This window comes from Haliotis asinina, chromosome 12 (genome assembly GCF_037392515.1).
Source record: "Haliotis asinina isolate JCU_RB_2024 chromosome 12, JCU_Hal_asi_v2, whole genome shotgun sequence".
In the NCBI taxonomy this organism is placed as follows: Eukaryota; Metazoa; Mollusca; class Gastropoda; order Lepetellida; family Haliotidae; genus Haliotis; species Haliotis asinina.
This window is the reverse complement of record NC_090291.1, coordinates 20,740,583-20,761,535: the sequence shown is the minus strand read 5'-3', so window position 1 is coordinate 20,761,535 and position 20,953 is coordinate 20,740,583. Positions and strand designations below refer to the sequence as shown.

The 20,953-nt window shown below is 37.6% G+C and overlaps 1 protein-coding gene across 1 annotated transcript in view; it reads left to right on the top strand.

Annotated features, from left to right (window-relative positions):
- The window catches only part of LOC137259034 (uncharacterized), a 108,787-nt gene that overhangs the window by 52,237 nt on the left and 35,597 nt on the right, over nt 1-20,953 (top strand). The window contains exon 5 of the mRNA XM_067796739.1: nt 13,092-15,253. Within this exon, the coding sequence (XP_067652840.1) occupies nt 13,120-15,253 (2,134 nt within the window). The 5' untranslated portion in view covers nt 13,092-13,119. The remainder of the gene's footprint in view (nt 1-13,091; nt 15,254-20,953) is intronic.

Genomic DNA, 20,953 nt, shown 5'->3' with positions numbered 1-20,953 from the left:
TTTAAGAAACGTAATAGCATTCATCCTCATTATTTTCAGTGATGCTTTGAAATGGAGAAAATGTAGTTTCCACAGATTTTTAATGCAGTCATTGTATTTCATAACTGCAAATGTATCAGTCTTTTTCCTTTCGTTATTGACATGAAGATGTGGATAAAGCATGGAGATCAGTCAGAAGTGAGTATACTTACTCCAAATATGTACATGTCTAGATACAACAGATATTGTGGGTTGGAATGTTAGGGGTGGAGAGATTTAAAAAATGACACAAGGAAGAGATTTTCCAAATGTGTGAAAACTGTACCATGAAAATGTCACACAATTGTTAAATGTTTGTTTTTGGCATCCCTGATAATGGAAAAGGTGTTTTCAAACATAGTGTCTAATTCTATGTCAGCTAGCAGCGAGACAAACAGCATCTCATGGGCAGTGTCCATGTTCACATGTCACTTACATGTTGGTACATCAGAATTAGAAATCAATGGTGAAAGTTGAGAAAGATTTGACAATCTATTTTTTCAAAGAGCATGATTAAGAAACTTCACCATGAAGGGAAATATTAACTACTTCTCAGTCTTCATAGGTAGGAGGTTTAAATTACTTACATTTGGAAGTATAATTTGCTAACTTACCTAGCTCTTTTATGTGTGGTTTAACACATTTTGACAGAAATGTGACAGGTAATAGCTTTGAGACATTCTTACACATTTTATGAGCCATTTATTGTTCCTAGGAACTGAAATCTTATAAATATTACTCTTATCGATTGTTAATAACTAGAATAGCAGTGAGGTGTTACTGATTGTATTGGGATTTTGGATGACACTAATTGGAATTTCATCTTGTTTTTACATCCATTGTCTAATTTTGATGGTAAGACACACCTACACATACACACTCATTTGCACTCACTCACACTTATTCACATACTGTGGTGTGTCAGTATTAGTTGTCTCACATGCCACAGTTTTGTATACAGAGTTGTGTCCCTTGGGAACACCGGAGATCTGTGGCTGTGGGTTCAAATCCAAGTTAGACTGAATTACATTCTAGGTTCTCTAATTGGTAACCAACACAGGTCTGCATCTCTTCCAGCATTGCACCTACTCACTAACTCACGATAAGTTTCCACGTATTTTGTTGATGCAAAAAAGGTTTAGTTATCAAATATGCATCGTAATATTATGCGATCATAACATGTCTGGGTGTGCCAGAAATATGTAGATTTTGTGATATCAGAATGTCAGACAAATGCAACAAATAATGGAGATGATTTTTCAACCAAAGAAATTAGGTATAGTCTGATATTTGGCGAAAAACACAAATCTCACACACTCAGATTTGTCCACACAAACTACACAAACTACTGGAGTGAAAGACTTTACAGCCAAACACAGACACATAACTAATGTTGGACAGGAAGATTTGTACTTCCCTTCAGTTAGAAATTACTCCCGGAAAGAAAATGGCAGCTGGGGTGGCCGAGTGGTCTAAACATTTTGCTTGTCACGCGGAAGACCTGGGTTTTATTCCCAACACGAGTATATTGTAAGAATCCCATGATATTGTTGGAATATTGCTAAAAGTAGAGCAAAATTAAATTAGCTCCCCAGAAAGAAATCGGTCCAGAGGCTACTTGCAGTAACGTTTCAAAAATCAGTGTTGTATATGTGATGTGTTATTTGAGAAAATGGTTCATAATGTCACGTCAGAATTGTCATTTCCCCACTCAGGCAGTCTTGTGTAGGGAGACAGGTTGTTGACGTTGTCTGACCACCCTTGTTGACCAGTTTATATGTTTAGAAGCATGATAGATATTATCGCTATACTGCAGTACATTTTTCAAATGATATGTATTGTAATATTTTTACTAAGAACCAGTATATTTGGAAAAGAACATATATGAAGTTTCTGTTATTATTTTTAAGGTTGCAATAGAAATGTATGCAGACGTTCATTCACCACAGTTGTTTCATTTCGTTATTCGATGACAGTACAGCTCAGTGTAACATTATAAATGTTATAGAAAAGAAAATAGAATCCCAGACAATACAACCTAATTTTGAGTTTGCTGTTATGAAAACCATAACATAGTTTAGGGACTTGACATGTACAGTTTAGCGCCACCTACTGTCAAACACGTAAATTCCTAGTATATCGTAATGTGAATTTTGTGAACTAGTTGGTGAATACCAAGAAGGCTTCAAAAAGGATCACTCCACCGTTGATAGTATCTTTATTCTAGAGACCCTTGTACAGAAATACATAACTCGCAAAGGGGGTAAACTATGTTGCTTTTATAGACTTTTGTAAGGCTTTTGATGTGTTTAACAGGTACAAATTATTATATGTTCTTTTACAAACTGGATTTCATGGTAAAATTTTTTATCTTGATACGAAATATGTACAGAAATATTAACTATACTGTATCATATGACTTTGGTAGAAAATTAACGGAATATTTTGACAGCTCCTGTGGAGTGCGTCAAGGTTGTATCCTCAGCCCTGTGCTGTTTTCTTTGTTCATAAATGAACTCAAAGTGTCACAAGAAACTAATTTTCAGGATGGCATTTTTATATCTGAAAAAATGCTAAACATCATTCCATGGTTGTTTGCAGATGATCTTATTTTTGTTGCTGACTCTGTTGTTAAACTCCAACGTCATGTTGACGCATTGCTCATGTATTCTTACAAATGGGTCATGGATATAAATATTGATAAAAGTAAAATTATTGTCTTCAAGATGGATGGTCCACTATTTAAAAATGAAAAATGGCTATATAATGGTTCACCAGTGGAAACTGTAAAAGCTTGTAAGTACCTTGGACTTATGGTAACGCCCAAATTAATCTAGACTAGAGCATGTAAAAATCTTTCTGAACATGCTAGTAAAGCACTCTGGTCTGTTAAGTCATTAATACGATGGTATGATATGTGTTTTTCTGATGCATTATTTATTTTCAATAAGAAAATTGTACCAATACTTGCATATGGCTCTGAGATTTGGGGTTTTCAAAAGAGAGAGAATATTGAAATTGTATATCATAAGTTCTGCAAATTCATGCTACAAATTGGTTATAGATTTCCAAATGCTGTTGCTTATGGGGAAAGCGGTCAACGCCCTCTGTCAAATGTTTACTTCGTAAAATGTATTAAATACTGGCTAAGATTATTATACATGCATCCAGATAGATACCCTTATCAATGTTATCAATTTTTACTGTCAATTGAATCTAGAAAACGACCAACATGGGTAAGTTATGTGAAGCATTTATTGTTCAGATACGAGTTTGGAATTGTATGGAACACACAATCTGACGGTGATCCAAAAATATTTATTTGTAAATTTCTTGAAAGACTTAATGATTGTCTCTACTAAGAGTGGCACTCATCCCTTCATGATCACAAATCACTGTGTTTCTATTACTCTCATAAATCTTTGTTGAACTGTGAAAAATATCTTTTGTCTAATATTAGTAGAGAAAGTAAACAAACTTTTACAATGTTTAATTCAGGATGTTGTATACTTGGTATTCATTTAATAAGAAAAGGTCTGGCTAGTGTTAATGATAATGTTGTATTATGTAAGCATTGTAGAGCTGTTGAAGATGAAGTACATGTTCTATACAACTGTAAATTCTATGACAGCGTTCACCCAACACCTAATTCCAAAGACATCAAGTGGGCATTGTATTTCGATTCAAAATCTCTGTACATCTTCAGATACCAATATAATAAACAACCTTGTGAAATAGCAGTGTTAGCACAATCATTTTTTCTCCCCATGTTGTATACCCATTTGGAAATTCAACCATACTATATATCATTTCATACAATGGTATGTTTGCAATGTTTAGACCAGGGTGTAAAATACTCAGTTGTAAAATACTCAGGGTGTACTCAGTTAAACCAGAAAAGGTTTGGATACTGTCAGTGAAAATGTTGCTGATGTATATATCTAAAGTCATCAAGTGGGAAATATGTCTTCGCCTGAAGTCTTTGTATGCTCCTCGGATATTTAATATATTAACAACTCTGTGAAACATTTGAAATATGTTAATTCCGTGACACATTGTTAACAGAATGGTCTCCTTGACTTATGGTATGGACACATATGATAACTCAACTATATAATGTACCATCCCATATAAACCTATGTTGTTGTTTTTTGTTTTTTGGGTGATATTTTTTGTAGTGAGTTGATCAGAAAAATGTCTGTCTTGGTGTTGTATCATGTAAGCACTGTGAAGCTGTCACTGTGAAGCTGTCGAAGGTGATGCCCATGTTATATACACCCAGTCACTTTTACTCCACCGAATGTCCTCAGATATGTAACACAACTAACAGCCATGTGATGTATCTATAACAAGTATATTCTCCGAAATATTGCTAGTAGAATTTGCCTTCATATCATATACATATCGGGTAACACATCTATACTATGTACTATTTTGTTCTCTAGGTTGAATGGCCTTATATACAAATAAATAATCTATCTATCTATCTATCTATCTATCTATCTATCTATCTATCTATCTATCTATCTATCTATCTATCTATCTATCTATCTATCTAATGTGTATTGCAATACCTGAATGGCAGTATGTTGTAATACAATTAATTTGCCAATTCACAGCCCTAATAATAGAAGTGTCGAAATATGGTTTTTATCATGTGTACATATATTTTATGAAAGTCTTATATCCTGCTTGACTAAAACATGCATTATCTGTCGACCCAACTGGCGGAGGCTAACAGAGACAGCAGGGTATAATTTTGACAGTGCTGTTCACAAAATGTCAGAACAAGTGCTAACAGTGTTCATTGTGTACAGTAGTATTCGACCCCTGAAAACCGTTTCTTTCACCCAGGCTCTGATCAGCAGCACAGAACACAAGATGGTATATATTCTTTTCATCTGACTCCCATCAGTCAACCAACATGGTACAAAACATTATTGTTATTCATTGTTATTATATGAACCTTTGTATCGCTGATTTTTATATTATATTCAATTTCAAATTAGCTATTGGGACATATTCATGACTAATTCAAAGAAACGTGATCCAGGTGTGTCTTAAGGCAACACAGGTCAATCTAGGTCCTATCACGATGTGAATCACCATTCTGTGTGGTAGGTTATTATTGTAACAAGATGACCTAGGCAGACATTTAGCTTTCGCAAAGTAGTTTTTATCCAGTCAATAAAATGTGTTTATTTAACAAAATTATTTTTGACTGTTTAAATGACAATACTGAAATGTTCCTGTGGACATAGATACATAAAATTTGCTTCTTGATTAATAAATATCAGATGGATTGACATGATGATTGGGAAACAAGAGTTTATTGTAAAATAACAAAGGTTCATTAAACTGATAGGATAGTTATAAAATCTAGGCTACTTATGTTTAAGACATTAATTTCAAATTGAAGCCAGACTTCCTATATTTAACAGTCACACAGACATTCATTTTGGTTTTAGATTTTAGATTGTATCGACTTCCAATGCACTGCTCATTTCACTTAATTTGGTCGATTTAATTTACAAAAAGAATGGAAGTTATTTAGCTGAAGGCAATTACTCTGAGCAGCTACGAGTGTCCATCATGAATTTGTCTTGTCAAAAAGTATATACATTGCTATATTTCACATGGATAAAAATATATATAAAAACTGTTAATTTCATAATAGTTTAACAGCTGTCATTTAGCTGTTTCCTCACTGAATTAAGTATCATTTTATCAGCTGAATTACAAAGTGATTTGCTTAATGAAGCGTTGACATTTGAATTGAGGTCCCTAACATCCACAAAGTATGTTCCACTTCCTCTGTCTAAATATCTAAATTGCTGCTGTCTGAATTGGTTGTCTGGAATATAGTATTGTCACATTGCATAAGCCGTACTTTTAACCTAAATGTTTGTATATGAAACCTAAAAGAGTCACTTGTTTGATATATTTTCAGCACACCTGTAACAGGTGAAACATATTCTAATACTAAGAATACAACCCATTACTTTATAAAAAGTTTCATCACTGGTTTCTTAAACTTTGACTACATAACCTGAAGTAGCATAGAAATAGTTTTGTGTAACCATAAAACAAGCATTTCACAAAAATATACGATACATAGATGTTTTGCTGAAATAATTATGTTTGGAAATATAAAGGTAACTGTTAACAGTTGTAGATTAATGTGATTTTGTATTTTCATCCTTCCTCAGCTGGGTGTCTATTGCCTTGATATTACCATCAAGAAGCCAACTCATCAAGATGTACCTACAGTTGCACCTTATGACCCTGGAGAGTGGTGGCCTTTTGTTAAGTGGTATTCATCAGGCCCGTGTGATAATAGAGGATACGGATTGTTGTCCTCAGCAGGAAATGATGAGGGCTAGCATCAGTTTACATACATCAGCCATGTTAAATATTAGCCTCAACTTTTACTCAATGTGAGTTTCAGCATGTAATGGAATTGATGGTACAGGTAACCCTTGCCATACCCCGCTCAGCCCTTTTATTCCATGAGCTCAGGTGAAAATGAGGTGTATTTGAAATCATCAGGGTGCAAAATTTGATCCTATGGAGGCTCAATGGTACAGAGGAAGTCTTTGTCATGTTTACTGGGAAGTCACGATATATCATTCCCGCTACTGTCCCTTTATACCAGCCTCTGATGAGTTATTCATAACATTGTTTACCGATTCACACCTGCGAATTAACAAGTGAAAAAGTGTCTCCATTTGATCTTTTTCTTTCAGTATTGCACACCCTAGTCCTCTGTGAGGCATCATGTTGTCACCCAGTGTAATGCTAGCATTCAATGGTGGTTTTAGAATTGGAAAAGGGCAGTTCTTAATGTTCATACATGCACAAGGAGATTTTGTATTTTATCTGTTCATTCCCAGATTTGTATTGAGAGAGAAAATGATTCTTTACTATTATTTGAGAAGTGTGAATATTCTACAGCATATGCATTAACATTTTGAATGGTAGCCATACGTCTGCATCCTTTCATCACATGCACCAACATCTGATTTTGAAGTGATGTTTCTAGTAAAACAAAAAATGTCATTTAGTGGTTCCATTTAGTTGTGTTAGCCCAACTAAATGGAGTGTGTTAGCCCACCTGTTTACTCGTCTTAAGCTTGGCTGACTTTTTTTCGCACTTCACTTTTCGCATTTGTTCAGTATTGCAGACAGTGTTGTGAATATATACTGACCATAAATCACATATGAGAATTATTGTCAGATAAGTGTACATTCCAAACAGAAATTGTCCAAACTTGCATATCGAACTCCAGACTTGTCATTATTTGTTGTTTTTTTTAAATGATATCAGATTATTATCCTGTCCAGATCATTCTGTTGTGGATTGCTGTTACCAGGTTTCGAACTTACTTCGAAACTTCAGACTAACAGTAAACTTACATTCTCTCAAGATATGTAATTTTGATCAAAACACTCTCCTTTAAAACTGAAAAAGAGGCGGTATTAGATTGGCCATTGATATATGAGATAAATATGTTCCACAAGAGGGATGTGAAAGGAAGGGGTCCCAACAGCCTGTCCTTCAGAATATAACACTTACTATGACCACAGCAGTACCCAGTATTCATTCATATTGAAATGTTTACCTTTGAAGGACTTACAATAATTAGTGCAAAGTTATTTATGTCGGCTTAATGAAAGCAAATTTGACTTGATTACGTTTTGCATATTATTCTTTTCTGAGGAATGGTAAAGTGTACATGATGAAAGCTACCGATAAGAAAGTATTTCCATGTTTGTTCTATTGTAATAACCCAGTTACAGGTCATTAAGCTGTTACCTGTTGTAAATTACTTCCAATTAGCTCTAACTCTGAATTAGTCATTTTCTGGTGTTGTAACTCGACTAACAACAGCAAATTTGCAAAATCCACAATTTTTCTCTTATGTTTTTTACCAATTCTTTTTCCCCAAGTCTGGTTATTGCCTGATATGAAGGGACATGTGAACGATATGTAACGTGTTATTATAGGATTTGACATTCCGTTCCCTCACTTGGCTGTCTCTCTCACAAGCAATCAGTTTATTCACGGCCATGTTTCACACCCACTGGCAATGACATTCATACATCAAAACACAACATGTCCTTTGCCCAATTATCTCTCAGAGACCTCTTTCACGATAAATACTGCTTCACTGGGTAGTTTTCCACCCCTTTGTTTTGGCAGAGGCTCCAACACTGTCTTCTGTCTTGCTCCATCTTAAATACTTGATAGCTATAAAATATAGGATCCCATAAACAGTCCAGTATACACAAGTTGCCCAGCAACAAATCTCAGCAGATACAAAATCAAGTATACCGATATCCATCATCACTTCCTCAGCCAATGACTGCCCTGAAAGAATGTAGGGATGAGACAAGCTGACTCAGTTTTCAAATCTATGCATTCTCACTCACACACCCACTCTACTATCCCATCACTTCTCACTCACATTCTTGTCCCATCACTTATCACTCTCACACATTCTCCTGTCCCATCACTTCCTACTCATTCACTCACCCTCCTATCCCATCACTTCCTACTCATTCACTCACCCTCCTATCCCATCACTTCCTACTCATTCACTCACCCTCCTATCCCATCACTTCCTACTCATTCACTCACCCTCCTATCCCATCACTTCCTACTCATTCACTCACCCTCGTATCCCATCACTTCCTACTCATTCACTCACCCTCCTATCCCATCACTTCTCACTCATTCACCCACCCTCCTATCCCATCACTTCCTACTCATTCACTCACCCTCCTATCCCATCACTTCCTACTCATTCACTCACCCTCCTATCCCATCACTTCCTACTCATTCACTCACCCTCCTATTCCATCACTTCTCACTTATTCACTCACTCTCCTATCCCATCACTTCTCACTCATTCACCCACCCTCAGATCCCATCACTTCTCACTCATTCACCCACTCTCCTATCCCATCACTTCTCACTAATTCACCCACCCTCAGATCCCATCACTTCTCACTCATTCACCCACCCTCAGATCCCATCACTTCTCATTCACATTCTTATCCCATCACTTATCACTCTCTCACACATTCTCCTGTCCCATCACTTCCTACTCATTCACTCACCCTCCTATCCCATCACTTCCTACTCATTCACTCACCCTCCTATCCCATCACTTCCTACTCATTCACTCACCCTCCTATCCCATCACTTCTCACACATTCACTCACCCTCCTATTCCATCACTTCTCACTTATTCACTCACTCTCCTATCCCATCACTTCTCACTCATTCACCCACCCTCAGATCCCATCACTTCTCACTCATTCACCCACTCTCCTATCCCATCACTTCTCACTCATTCATCCACTCTCTTATCCCATCACTTTTCACTCATTCACTCACCCTCCTGTCCCATCATTTCTCACTCACTCACTCTCCTGTCCCATCACTTTTCACCCACCCCCCTATTCCATCACTTCTCATTTACTCTCTCACTCACTCACTCATCACTAACACCCTAGAAGCTGTTAACTATGACAGTGATCACATGCCAGCCCCCACTTCAGTTAATTATCATTTTTACAGTCTGGCCAACTATCTAGTGCCTCAACAGGAGGAATCCCACCTAAAACCTGTTGCCCAACATATCTTCACACACTTCTAAAAATACACCAGCACCATTCCACATTTCTCTATGTTATTTTTAAGGAATAATGTATTGCATTCCTCATTAAAGTTGATTGTTGTTCTGACTGAGTAGTGAAAGCATTATAGTATGAAGTGTGACGGATCTTGCACTGGCAAACAATATTACCCTGTTCTATGGGGACATCCACATGTGGATAAATCAGTTATGCCATATCAAGCCCAGTAATCTGGGTATAGGGGTATCTCAGCCAATCAAAGGAATTATGCAGGCTACATTGAGGCAGAGTCAGTTGCTATTAAGCGCTAGAAGCCTTTCAGGTAATTCTCAAATTGAGCTTTTCACCCACCACTCATAATTGCATTTGCGTCTCTTTTCAGTGTGGCCTTTTGATGACTACCTTATCATTTTTACTTGCTGAAAGTATGCCAGATAACATCGGAACATATACATAATTGTTAAATTTTGCCAATTAAAATCTGGGCCTGAGTGCATTCCATCACAAACAAAGAGGGGATTGTTTCCTAATTGTACCCCGCGACGGTATCCTTTCAGGTGGGTAACAAAGACACGAACAGAGGCTGATGGGTACACAGCTTTTCTTTCTTAACTTTGACAATTAAGGAATCTCACCTCATCGCGCCTAGTTGATCACCAACGTCAGTGGAATGTCACCTCTCGGTCCAAGCTTTTGTTTGTGAGAGATTTAGGTTGATATTGAATTTACAATGCAAGGGAGCCCGCTGGCTGGATCTTGAATAGAGGTTTAATGCCTCAATAGTTGTTTCATGCGTTTGCAAGACAAGTTAATGAAGACTTTTTCAAGACGAAGGATTCATCAGTGGGCTAGATGGACACTAAGGCGCTTTATAATTTCGTTTTCTCACACCAGCGTGAAAGAATTTACTAGGTGACATTTGTAAAGAAAAAGATCAATTAGCATATATATGGATCAGCAGATATTTTAATATCCTGCTGTGACTGAGGCAGTGTGGCCTGCCCATGAATTAAAAGCAACATAGGGATTTAGTTTTCAACATGGTGTGGCCTCTCATGAACCCTTTTACCCAGTAGGAAATTTCTTTTATTTAGTTGCCTTTATGATCCTGCTCCTTTCAGCATTTCCATCTTTAAATTAATAGACACTACGTACATAAATGGCAGGATCCTATTTACACCACAGTTGTTAGCTGGCCCATTTATATTCCAATTTTTCGTTTCTACGCTCACTAATTTTATGACTCATACATGTATGTATAAGATTTTATAAACAACTGTTTTAAAGTCAGTCATGCAACTATTGTTAATGTCCCCTCAGAGTCGGCATTCATTAATGTTATTATCAACCCAACCCTTTCAGGGAAAGGTATACAGTGTCTTTTGTTCCCATCTAAGATGTGCCCTATTACGCTTCATAAACTGGAATAATCCCTGCACACCTTTCTGGCGTTTCTGAGTGTAATTACACGTATCACCTCTCTTCGTACCTGTGGTAGTCAACAGTTTTTAACCCAGTTTCATGAGTGCCATAGAGTTTGAAACTAACACCACAATCTTCTCTAGTTGTATGATGATTCTTCCTTCTTTTCCCCCCTCCAGTCTATTCCATGGGTTATCTAGTGTTGTTCTTCTGTTCCATCATGTCCTACTGTCTTTCTACCATGGAACCCCCACACATCTTACACTGGGATCAGGTTGTGGGAGTTAAAAAACAGGATGTTTCCACCTCCAAGATCTATAATGTCTCTGTTGGCTTCTGCACTGCAAGAAGTTGATTATGTTGTGTGAGATGTATGCTGTGTAAGCAGTGCTTCTTGTGCAAGCTGGCTGCAGTGGACATCTGGAGTTCCAAGACTCACTGTATGTCTCTTTATCCAGACCGTGTGGCTTCCTGCTCATGCAATCACCATATGTGATATGTCCATCCATGATCTATAAACCATGATCTGTGATCTCCATTCACAAACTATAGACCATGGTCTGGGATCTCCAGCCATGATCTATGAACCATGATCTGTGATCTCCATACGTGAACTGTAGACCATGGTCTGATATCTCCATCTACAATCTATGAACCATGATTTGTGGTCACCATACACAAACTATAGACCATGGTCTGGTATCTCCATCTACAATCTATGAACCATGATCTGTGATGATCTAAGATATTTTCACCTTTGAGAAAAGCAAAGGGGATTTTTGATCAACCAATAACATTTGAATTGGTGGTTTTTTAACATGGCCCCGGAGGCGTTTGTGCAGTAAACATCTTTGACTTTGACTTTGACTTTGAACAACCCTCCATATCGAAATGAGAGATTTAGTGCAATGTTATATTTTTCAATTTTTAATTCGAGAATTGTCACAAATTACGTCAACTGAACTTGGGAAATTCCCACATCAGATATGTTCAACAATGTGTTATGTTTTGTTCTGAAAGTTGAGAATCACTGTCAGGATGCTGTTTGCTTTGTTTATATAGTTTCATAGATAGACATGATACTTTATTTGACACATATTCAGACAACTTTTTCTTAATGTAGCTTTTTGTTGTATCTAAATGCTGTACTATTATAAATAAACAATTACATATTATATCTGAAATCTGACATTAAACCAGGATAGAAACAGGCTCAGTTGTATGGCTCACTCTGCTTTTAGTATTGATATCTCATGAAGGTGATAAGGGTTTGTTGCATACATTTAAAGGTTTGTCCTGAAGCAGATATTCATTTTTTGCTATCTTTGTGAATGAGTAATCATCATGTCTCTCATTTAACACTCATGCAGGCAGCAGCAGTCAAAGGTACATATACCTTTAACATAGAGAAATCTGACCATTGTCATACAGTGTTTCTGTTGCAAGACTATTTTCCTTATGCTTGTGACACTAGTCCCCTAACAGTTGGCACAATACTCCCCTAACAAATTGAACACTGTTTCCCTGGCCTATGCAGCACTGTTCCCACAATTTCAACTCTATTTATGAAATGACCCAAAACAATGAACCACCTTGTGTAACCTCTTGATTTTCATATTATTTTTGTCTTTATTATTACTTAACTTAAGTAATGTTATCTGTGTACAATATTCATTTAATGTCATTCAAGATAGCTACTTTCATTAATATTCTGTGAAGATCCAGGTTAGATTTGGTTTTCAGTAACCCATGCTTATTGTAGGAAGTGGCTGATGGGATCTAGTGGTCAGACTTGGTTGAGCCATATCATCATATTCCTTTTGCATAGTGCGATGCTCATGCTGTTGATCGTAGGATTGTCTGATCCAGACTTGAGTATTTATTGACTGCAAACATATAGCTGGAATATTGCTGATAGTGGCGTTAAACTACAATCAGTCTGTCATCAATCAATACAGCATAAATGATATTTGTGAAGTAACCAGATGCTTGTTTTTTGTTCACAGACAAAATATCAATAAACAACCTGGGAAAATGGCTGACAAAAGCTCATTTGTGGACCGAACAGAAACATATTTGGCTAGTCCAGAGAAGGTAAAGATCAACAAGAACAAAACAACTATAATTTTGACAGAAAACACATCAGAAAAGACAACCTCAACTAAAACAAGGGTCTCATCCACTTCTTGGCAAATCACCAAGACAACAGAGATCACTGATGAGGTCAAAACAGGTCAGAAGGTATCTACAATGAACTTTGAGATTGGTAGCTCAGGTTCTGTATCTCCAACATCTTCCCCTGGTAGGAGGTCCTTTGTCTCCACCACGGAGTTCACCACTGGTGGTGGTAAGACTGATGGTGCCGTAGGACTGTCAGATGATGGTAGTGATCCTTCTGATGAGTATGTCTTCATTGAAAATGAGGATGTTAACTACGTGGACAGAGTGGAGACAACAGAGGTCCAAAACAAGCAGGAGTCTATTGCACCAGAACCAAAGAAGTCCTATTTTGCTTATCTGCTGGACCAGGATACTTCATCAAAACCAGCATCCAAGAATCGTGATTCAGCTGCTTCAGAGGGGGCAGAATTGGTTCATTTGTCCAGTGCAGAGTGTGAAGAGAAGAAGAAGGATGATGCTACGTTGTATGAGAGAATCACCTACACCCCAGGTCTTGCTATCAGGAGCTATGCAGTGGAAGAAATCAAACAGAAAAAATCTTCTGAAGGAGCTCCAGATAGAATAACAGAAAATGCTGAAAACAATAGCATGCAGCAACGTGATGGAAGGCAGGTGACTGGAAGAGATGCCAGCAGCTTGGGTGAAGCCCCTCTGACTCCTGCTGAGGGATACAGAATCTCCCAGATCATTGCAATGCAGGAGACAAACTTGTGGGAACAGGAACGTTTGAGAAAAGAAAAGGAAGAATATGCCATTATCGACAGTCTGTCTATGGACGATATGATGAAGATGCTAGGGGAACATGATAGAATGAAGTTTGAAAGTCAAGAGGTTAATGAGGAGATCTTTCCTATTATTCCTGGTCTTGCAACTGATGATAAATGTTCTGAAATGTCTGAAACAAGATCAACAGAAAAAACTGATACCAAATTCTCAGAGATGACTCAAGGTAGTAAAGCGTCAGCACATCAAGAATCCCACAAAACCAAACCTTCAGATACATCTGGAGAGGAAAGAACAATAGCTGCAAATAACAACCACTCTGAAACGTCTGATCCCTCAGAAAATGGGCAGTCAACTGAAGTGAAGTACTCGGAAGTGTCACAAACAGTGACAGGTCCCTCTGAAAGAAAACATATTTCTGAAGCTGTTTATTCTGAAGTGTCCTCCAGGGTTCAGCAAATCAGAACTGACAATCTCTCACTTGAGCAAGTCCCTGCAGAGGCTGATATGGCAAACTCACCATCCATGACAAAGGTTGTGGATAACCGTCAAACCGAAACCAATGCCTCATCACATGATCAGTCAAGCATGGGGCATGCACAAGAGCTGAAGACAAAGATGAAATCCTTTACTGAACAAAGCATCTCAATGGGCATGACATCGATGACAAGTTCAGCAACTGTAGTAGAAGGTGTTTCCAAGATCACTGCACAAAAACAAACATTGTGGAGTCCCTCAGAGAAGGAACTAATCTCACAGCCAACTGAAGTGGAACGAAAGTTTAACATAACAGCAGAAACTGAAAGCAGAATAAAGAAGCTAGGTGGGAAGTTACTAACAGAAAGATCTTTTTCTGACATATATTTTGACAACTGTGATTATTGTCTGACCCTGTCTGATAGTTGGCTGCGGAAGAGGGACAATAAGTGGGAGCTGAAAGTTGCATCAGGAGGCATGTCCATTAGGGACAGAGTCACTCAGTACAAGGAACTAACAAACGAGAAGGAAATTGTTGAATGGCTTAAATCTAAATTTCAGATTGCCAACAAATGCACTAAGGTAAAGGACTTCATCAAGTCAGCAGAAATGTCAGAATTTGCCACAATATCAACCACCCATAAAACTTACAGAATAGACGGCTGCACGATTGACCTTGACCTCTCTGACCATGGTTTCCAAGTTGGCGAGATTGAAGTGATGGCACCGTCTTCGGCCCAAATACCTGCTGCCATCAAGACTATAGATGCTATGGCTCAGAAGCTGGGTATGTATACTGTGATGTTTGTTATGTAAGCTTTGGGGTTCACCATGTAGAATAATCAGAGATATATCAGGTTATTGATAATTCAGCATTTCAGTAGAGGTATGGGAGTGAAGTCTGGAGATCAATGAATTAAATTACACTTATTACAGGGAAATAGGATGAATCACTGAAGTTTTGATGTGACATGAACAAACATATAGATCAAATGCATGCACTCTTTGTTGATGAAGAGATTTTGGTTGCAAAAGAGTCCATATATCACCATATTATCATAGTTGTTGGACTTGTAACTCTTGAAGCTTAAGAGAAATCGCAGGATCTGTGAATAATGTCATATGGCTTGACTGCTAATTTCATGATTAAGCAAAGAGATATTTGTTATTTAGTTTGATAGAATAACCAGATAGCTGGTTTAAAAGTAAGGCTGATTATAAGAATCATATTTCAGGCTTTCAGGCAGATGTTTTTTGTTTACCTGTTTTCCAGCTGTCAGGTTTTATTGTACAGCTCAGTTAATGTCCTGCATTAGGTACTTCAATACATACAAAGAAAAGCAATGGCATGTCAAAGATTGTATTGAATGGGAATGAACAAAAAGTGAGAAGTGTTAAGAAATGTTATTTAGAGGCAGAATGAGGATATCCTAAAGAGGGAGGTTTTTAGCTGAAGCAGCTGCCTCCATATCATCTTTTGATATCGCTTGTCGTTATTTGAAGGACATTGGTTGAAATATGACACATCCTGACACCATTGTTTGTACTGGAATCTTGGCTAATTTAACTACGGAATCGCTGTACCTCAATCAATTCAGTGAGCTAATCGTAAAACAATATTGAAGAGCTAAGGGCGATAGGGACATTACACTAGCTTGCTAATAAAGATTTGTATCAGCGTTGTTGCAGTGCCTACTTTTAGCCAACTTCGATCATCAAATCACTTTCTCATCTGTTGCTTTATTGCAACTTGTTTGAGGTTTTTCTGTAATTAGGTTCGTAGTTTGTCGTGTTCAATGAGCTGACGCCTACAGTTCTGATTTGGGGAGCAGCCAGTGACCCTCCCATCTTGTTAATGGCATCAAATCATCATTGGTCAAGGAAAACATACAAGCCATTACAAGATTTCCAATTGAGGGCAATTTTTGAGCCAACATTTAACAAGTGTTTTTGGAATCCTGACTTTGTATTGTTCATGTGCATGCAACATAAAATAATTAACCCTCTGCAAGATAAAGTCATTAACCCCTTTACACAGGCAGTGTCTATCCTAGTTAGGAATGTTTTGTTGGAGGAAAACTGCCATGCTTTCCTCTTCACAGATATCTCAGTGTGCATGGATGATTCGTCCAATTCCAAGACTTGAAGTTATAAAGAGGAGGTACAATCGTATAAATAGCATGAATGTATCATGGGTCTGTGTGTGAGCTGATGAGCTGTTCATGGTTACATTTTAGAACAGAATATTTCTTTCAGGTTAGGACATTATTTATTTTTCTCTTAGTCATCTGGATGTGTGTGTACATTGTAAAGAAACATAGTGTGAGTGTGTTTCTGTAAGAGTCCATTTACCATTCCTAAGACCTCTTCATGCTATTTATTTCACACAGTTATATTCATGAACAGGCATTGTTTGATATGTGAGTGTTAGTCAGCAATATGCAATATCACAGCAAGGGACATCAGAAATGTACTTCACACATTGTACCTATGTGGGTCTTCAGCATGTTGAACGAAGGCTGTAACCATTAGGCTCCCCCACTGTCCTCTGTAAAGTATGTAATGTATGATTGATAGCTTCTGAGCTTTACATACAGGTTATTGGGTAACAGTGCAATCATTTGTTGCCAGTCACATGACGGTACATCCATCAATTCTTTCATAACATCATTTTGTAAACTAATTGTCAGTAAAATGACCAGGGGTCTTTGAACTTTGGGAGATGGTCACATTTCCCACTATCCCACTATATTTATAAATAAACAGGGGGACTTCAGGATGTGGCAAGGCAAGGAAGGCTTTGTAGAGCACTTCTGACCTGGAAGGCCTTGAAGAACACACTTACCCTGGAAGGTCTTCAACAACACTCTTAACCTGGAAGGTCTTGAACAACACTCTTAATCTTGAAGGTCTTGAACAACACCCTTAAACTGGAAGGTCTTGAACAACATTCTTAACCTGGAAGGTCTTGAAGAACACTCTTAGTCTTGAAGGTCTTGCAGAACACTCTTAACCTGGAAGGTCTTGAACAACACCCTTAACCTGGAAGGTCTTGCAGAACACTCTTAATCTTGAAGGTCTTGAAGAACTCTCTTAATCTTGAAGGTCTTGAAGAACTCTCTTAGTCTTGAAGGTCTTGCAGAACACTCTTAACCTGGAAGGTCTTGAACAACACCCTTAACCTGGAAGGTCTTGCAGAACACTCTTAATCTTGAAGGTCTTGAAGAACTCTCTTAATCTTGAAGGTCTTGAAGAACTCTCTTAGTCTTGAAGGTCTTGCAGAACACTCTTAACCTGGAAGGTCTTGAACAACACCCTTAACCTGGAAGGTCTTGAACAACGCTCTTAACCTGGAAGGTCTTGAAGAACACTCTTAAACTTGAAGGTCTTGCAGAACACTCTTAACCTGGAAGGTCTTGAACAACACCCTTAACCTGGAAGGTCTTGAAGAACGCTCTTAATCTTGAAGGTCTTGAAGAACTCTCTTAATCTTGAAGGTCTTGAAGAACACTCTTAATCTTGAAGGTCTTGAAAAACGTGCCTGACCTGAAACATCTTGAAGAACACACTTCACCTGGATGTAATTTCGGAAGCTAAAGATTTTTGCTTATTACTTCAGTGTTAGGCTTAGAACATATCAATCACTCCTCGTACCAGCCAGGGAAATTAATCAGAAAGGCAACATGAAATTATCATATATATGAATTTTTGCTTTTCTGTCTTATGGTTTCTATTGAAGCCTTTGAAATAAGTGATCAAATTGTTTTAGCACTAACAAACTTGGAGATGGTTTGTTCGATATGCATTAAAGATTTTACAACAATTATTTATACTGAAAACGGCTTTGTTCATTTCACAATCTAATGTGTTGTGACAGATTGATTGGTGTGAGTTTGAACAATAAACTAGAAAAAAAGAACACTTTAAGGAAATTGTCAGATTATTTAGGTGGCCATGAAAGTGCAGTTTCGTATAACATGTAAGACAGATCTTACTAATTCATTTGCTGAACGTAGTTGTTTTTCAGCCCTTTAATTAGATAAGTAATGATCCTGCTTGTAATCCAACATGTCTGCAAGAATTCATACTTTCATGAAATAAAATAATTAAATAGTGATGGTTATATCGCAACAAAAGTACCCATGGTGTGAAAAGAAAACATAAAATACTTCATTGTTTAGATTCAGAAAAAATGCATCAACATAGTAATTGGTTGTCTGGAAATCCTAATCTATTTCAAAATGGCCGACCTGTCAAGTCCATCAGACACAAAAGAATGTGCAAGATTTAATGATATATCCACTGTAATCTAGAATCCTGCAATGCCACCAAATTGAATAATCTCAACCAAAAAATCTGAAATTATTAAGAGTGCTTATGTCAGTCTTAGCTAACGTTGAATTTAGACGATTTCCTCATTGCGAGATGTCGCCTTTCTCTGCTATCGTGCTCGGAAACTCAGGCAGGCGTGTGAGAGGGGGGTAGTCTTGTCTGGCTTAATAATAGCCGGTACAAAAAGGATATAATATGCAAATGTCATCGTCATATGGCCACAAGTAGATCTAATACAATTTGTGGAAATTATGAGGGACTTCCAATATTGTTGAATGGAACCTATTTCTGCCGCAAACAGTCCAGTATGGAAATAGTGTGCGAAATTAAGCATGGTTTTGATGTAAGCATTATTTGCTTTGTGCATATAGATGAAATGTTACCATATTTCTGGCGGGCAGAAGATGAGAAAATGCCACAATCAATCATAATTACTGAGGCAATTCAAACAAGATTTGGAAGAAAATGTGTATTACAGGCTGCATTTTATTTGAGCAGATTTAATTATGCAAATGCAAATCTGAATTACTCCTCAAATGATGGGATCACGCCGGTATTGCACTGATGACTGATAACAAGTGTTCTATGCGAAACGCAAAATAATTAGTATCGAGTGAGTGCCACCACGCTACTCTGTGAAGGAATTGCAATCTCCATGCAAATTTGCGCCCCGAAAAAAGTGGGTCGTTTGTAATTGCTAGGAGCATATGCCATATTGATGCAGACATATTTGACAAGGTGGCCCAGGCTTGCCTGCAGTTGTGTAATTACGGTATTACTTAAAACTACAATCTGGACATGGCGTAATTATATTGGAAACTGAGAGCTCCGGTCAATATCTGCTCACCATCCTCGCTTTTTTAGGTCACCATTCAGATTGTTTAGGCTGGAAACGTGTTGACCAAAAGGATATTTTTGCTGAATTCTTTTCATGTAGATTGATTGGGATGAATGGTGGTGAGATCTTATTTGAGTAAATATTTTTGAAAACTTGTACATTTTGTTGAAGTGGTCATTCTGATTAATGTATTTCCCTATTCTCCTTATAAATAGACAGAAATCACATTGGTGTGGATGATGTTTTTGCAGCATCCGATGATGTTGTTCTTGCAGGATGATTCAAGAGGAATTATGGCATTTGTTCAGATAATTAAGTTTCATATTGGTAGACCAGCCTCAGTTATTGTGATCCTTCCCTTTAGACTTCACACTCAAGGCCCTGCAGGGTCCCATTTCTTTCAAGACTAGCATTTGTGAATCAGCAATCTTGCTGTGTCCCACTATTACATTGCTACAGTATTGCTAATAGTGGAGGAACAGTCTCAGAGCTATGAAACGATATTTCAGATATATTGGTTTACATGCTTAAGTTAATTGTAAGCTTGCCAGTTCATGGAAATAAATAAATATCAAAGTGTGGAACAGTGTACACTCATGGCTTCACATCAGCATTGCTTAGTTATCTTAGAACAGCTGTTGTTTCCTTGATTTTTGTTCCCTCATACTGTTTTACAGATCTTCTGTTGCCATGTATGAAAGGTGTTTATTATTAGCCCTTGGTTTCCTTCTGACCTGATTCATATCAGACCTATACAAACTGGACCCTTGTACCTGAGGTACACATGGACAGTTTACCCAGTATCAATTTGTTATAGTTTTCTTTTTCCATTTGCCTTGTTCATGTTGAAGTTACACACTAGTTTCTCTTGTTGATTGTCGTTTTGGCACTTTCTCCTGCCATCGAAATAGGTGTCATGTGAATGTAGTCCTGAAAGTTGTCGGTCAAGTAAGCTCGGCAGTAATCAACACAGACATCCCTGCATCCAATTTTTGCTGACAACATTCCAGTGACTATCAACAGATTTTGTTGCTCATAGGAACTATGATCAGCAATCACTTTAGACTAACAACTAGTCTCTGAAATGAACGTATTGTACTGAAATAAAACGTTCATAGTGAAAAAAGTTAATATAATGAAATGGAGCCCTGAGACTTTCTTCATTTTCAGAAGCTGTGGAAACTCAACGTGCCACATTTTCTAGACTTGCGTGGGCTTTCTTGATATATTTGCTTCAGGGTCTGTATGACAGACTAGGATCACTTGTTCAGGATCATGTTCTATGCCTTGCATTGTAAACTTAGTCTTTCCCAGGGC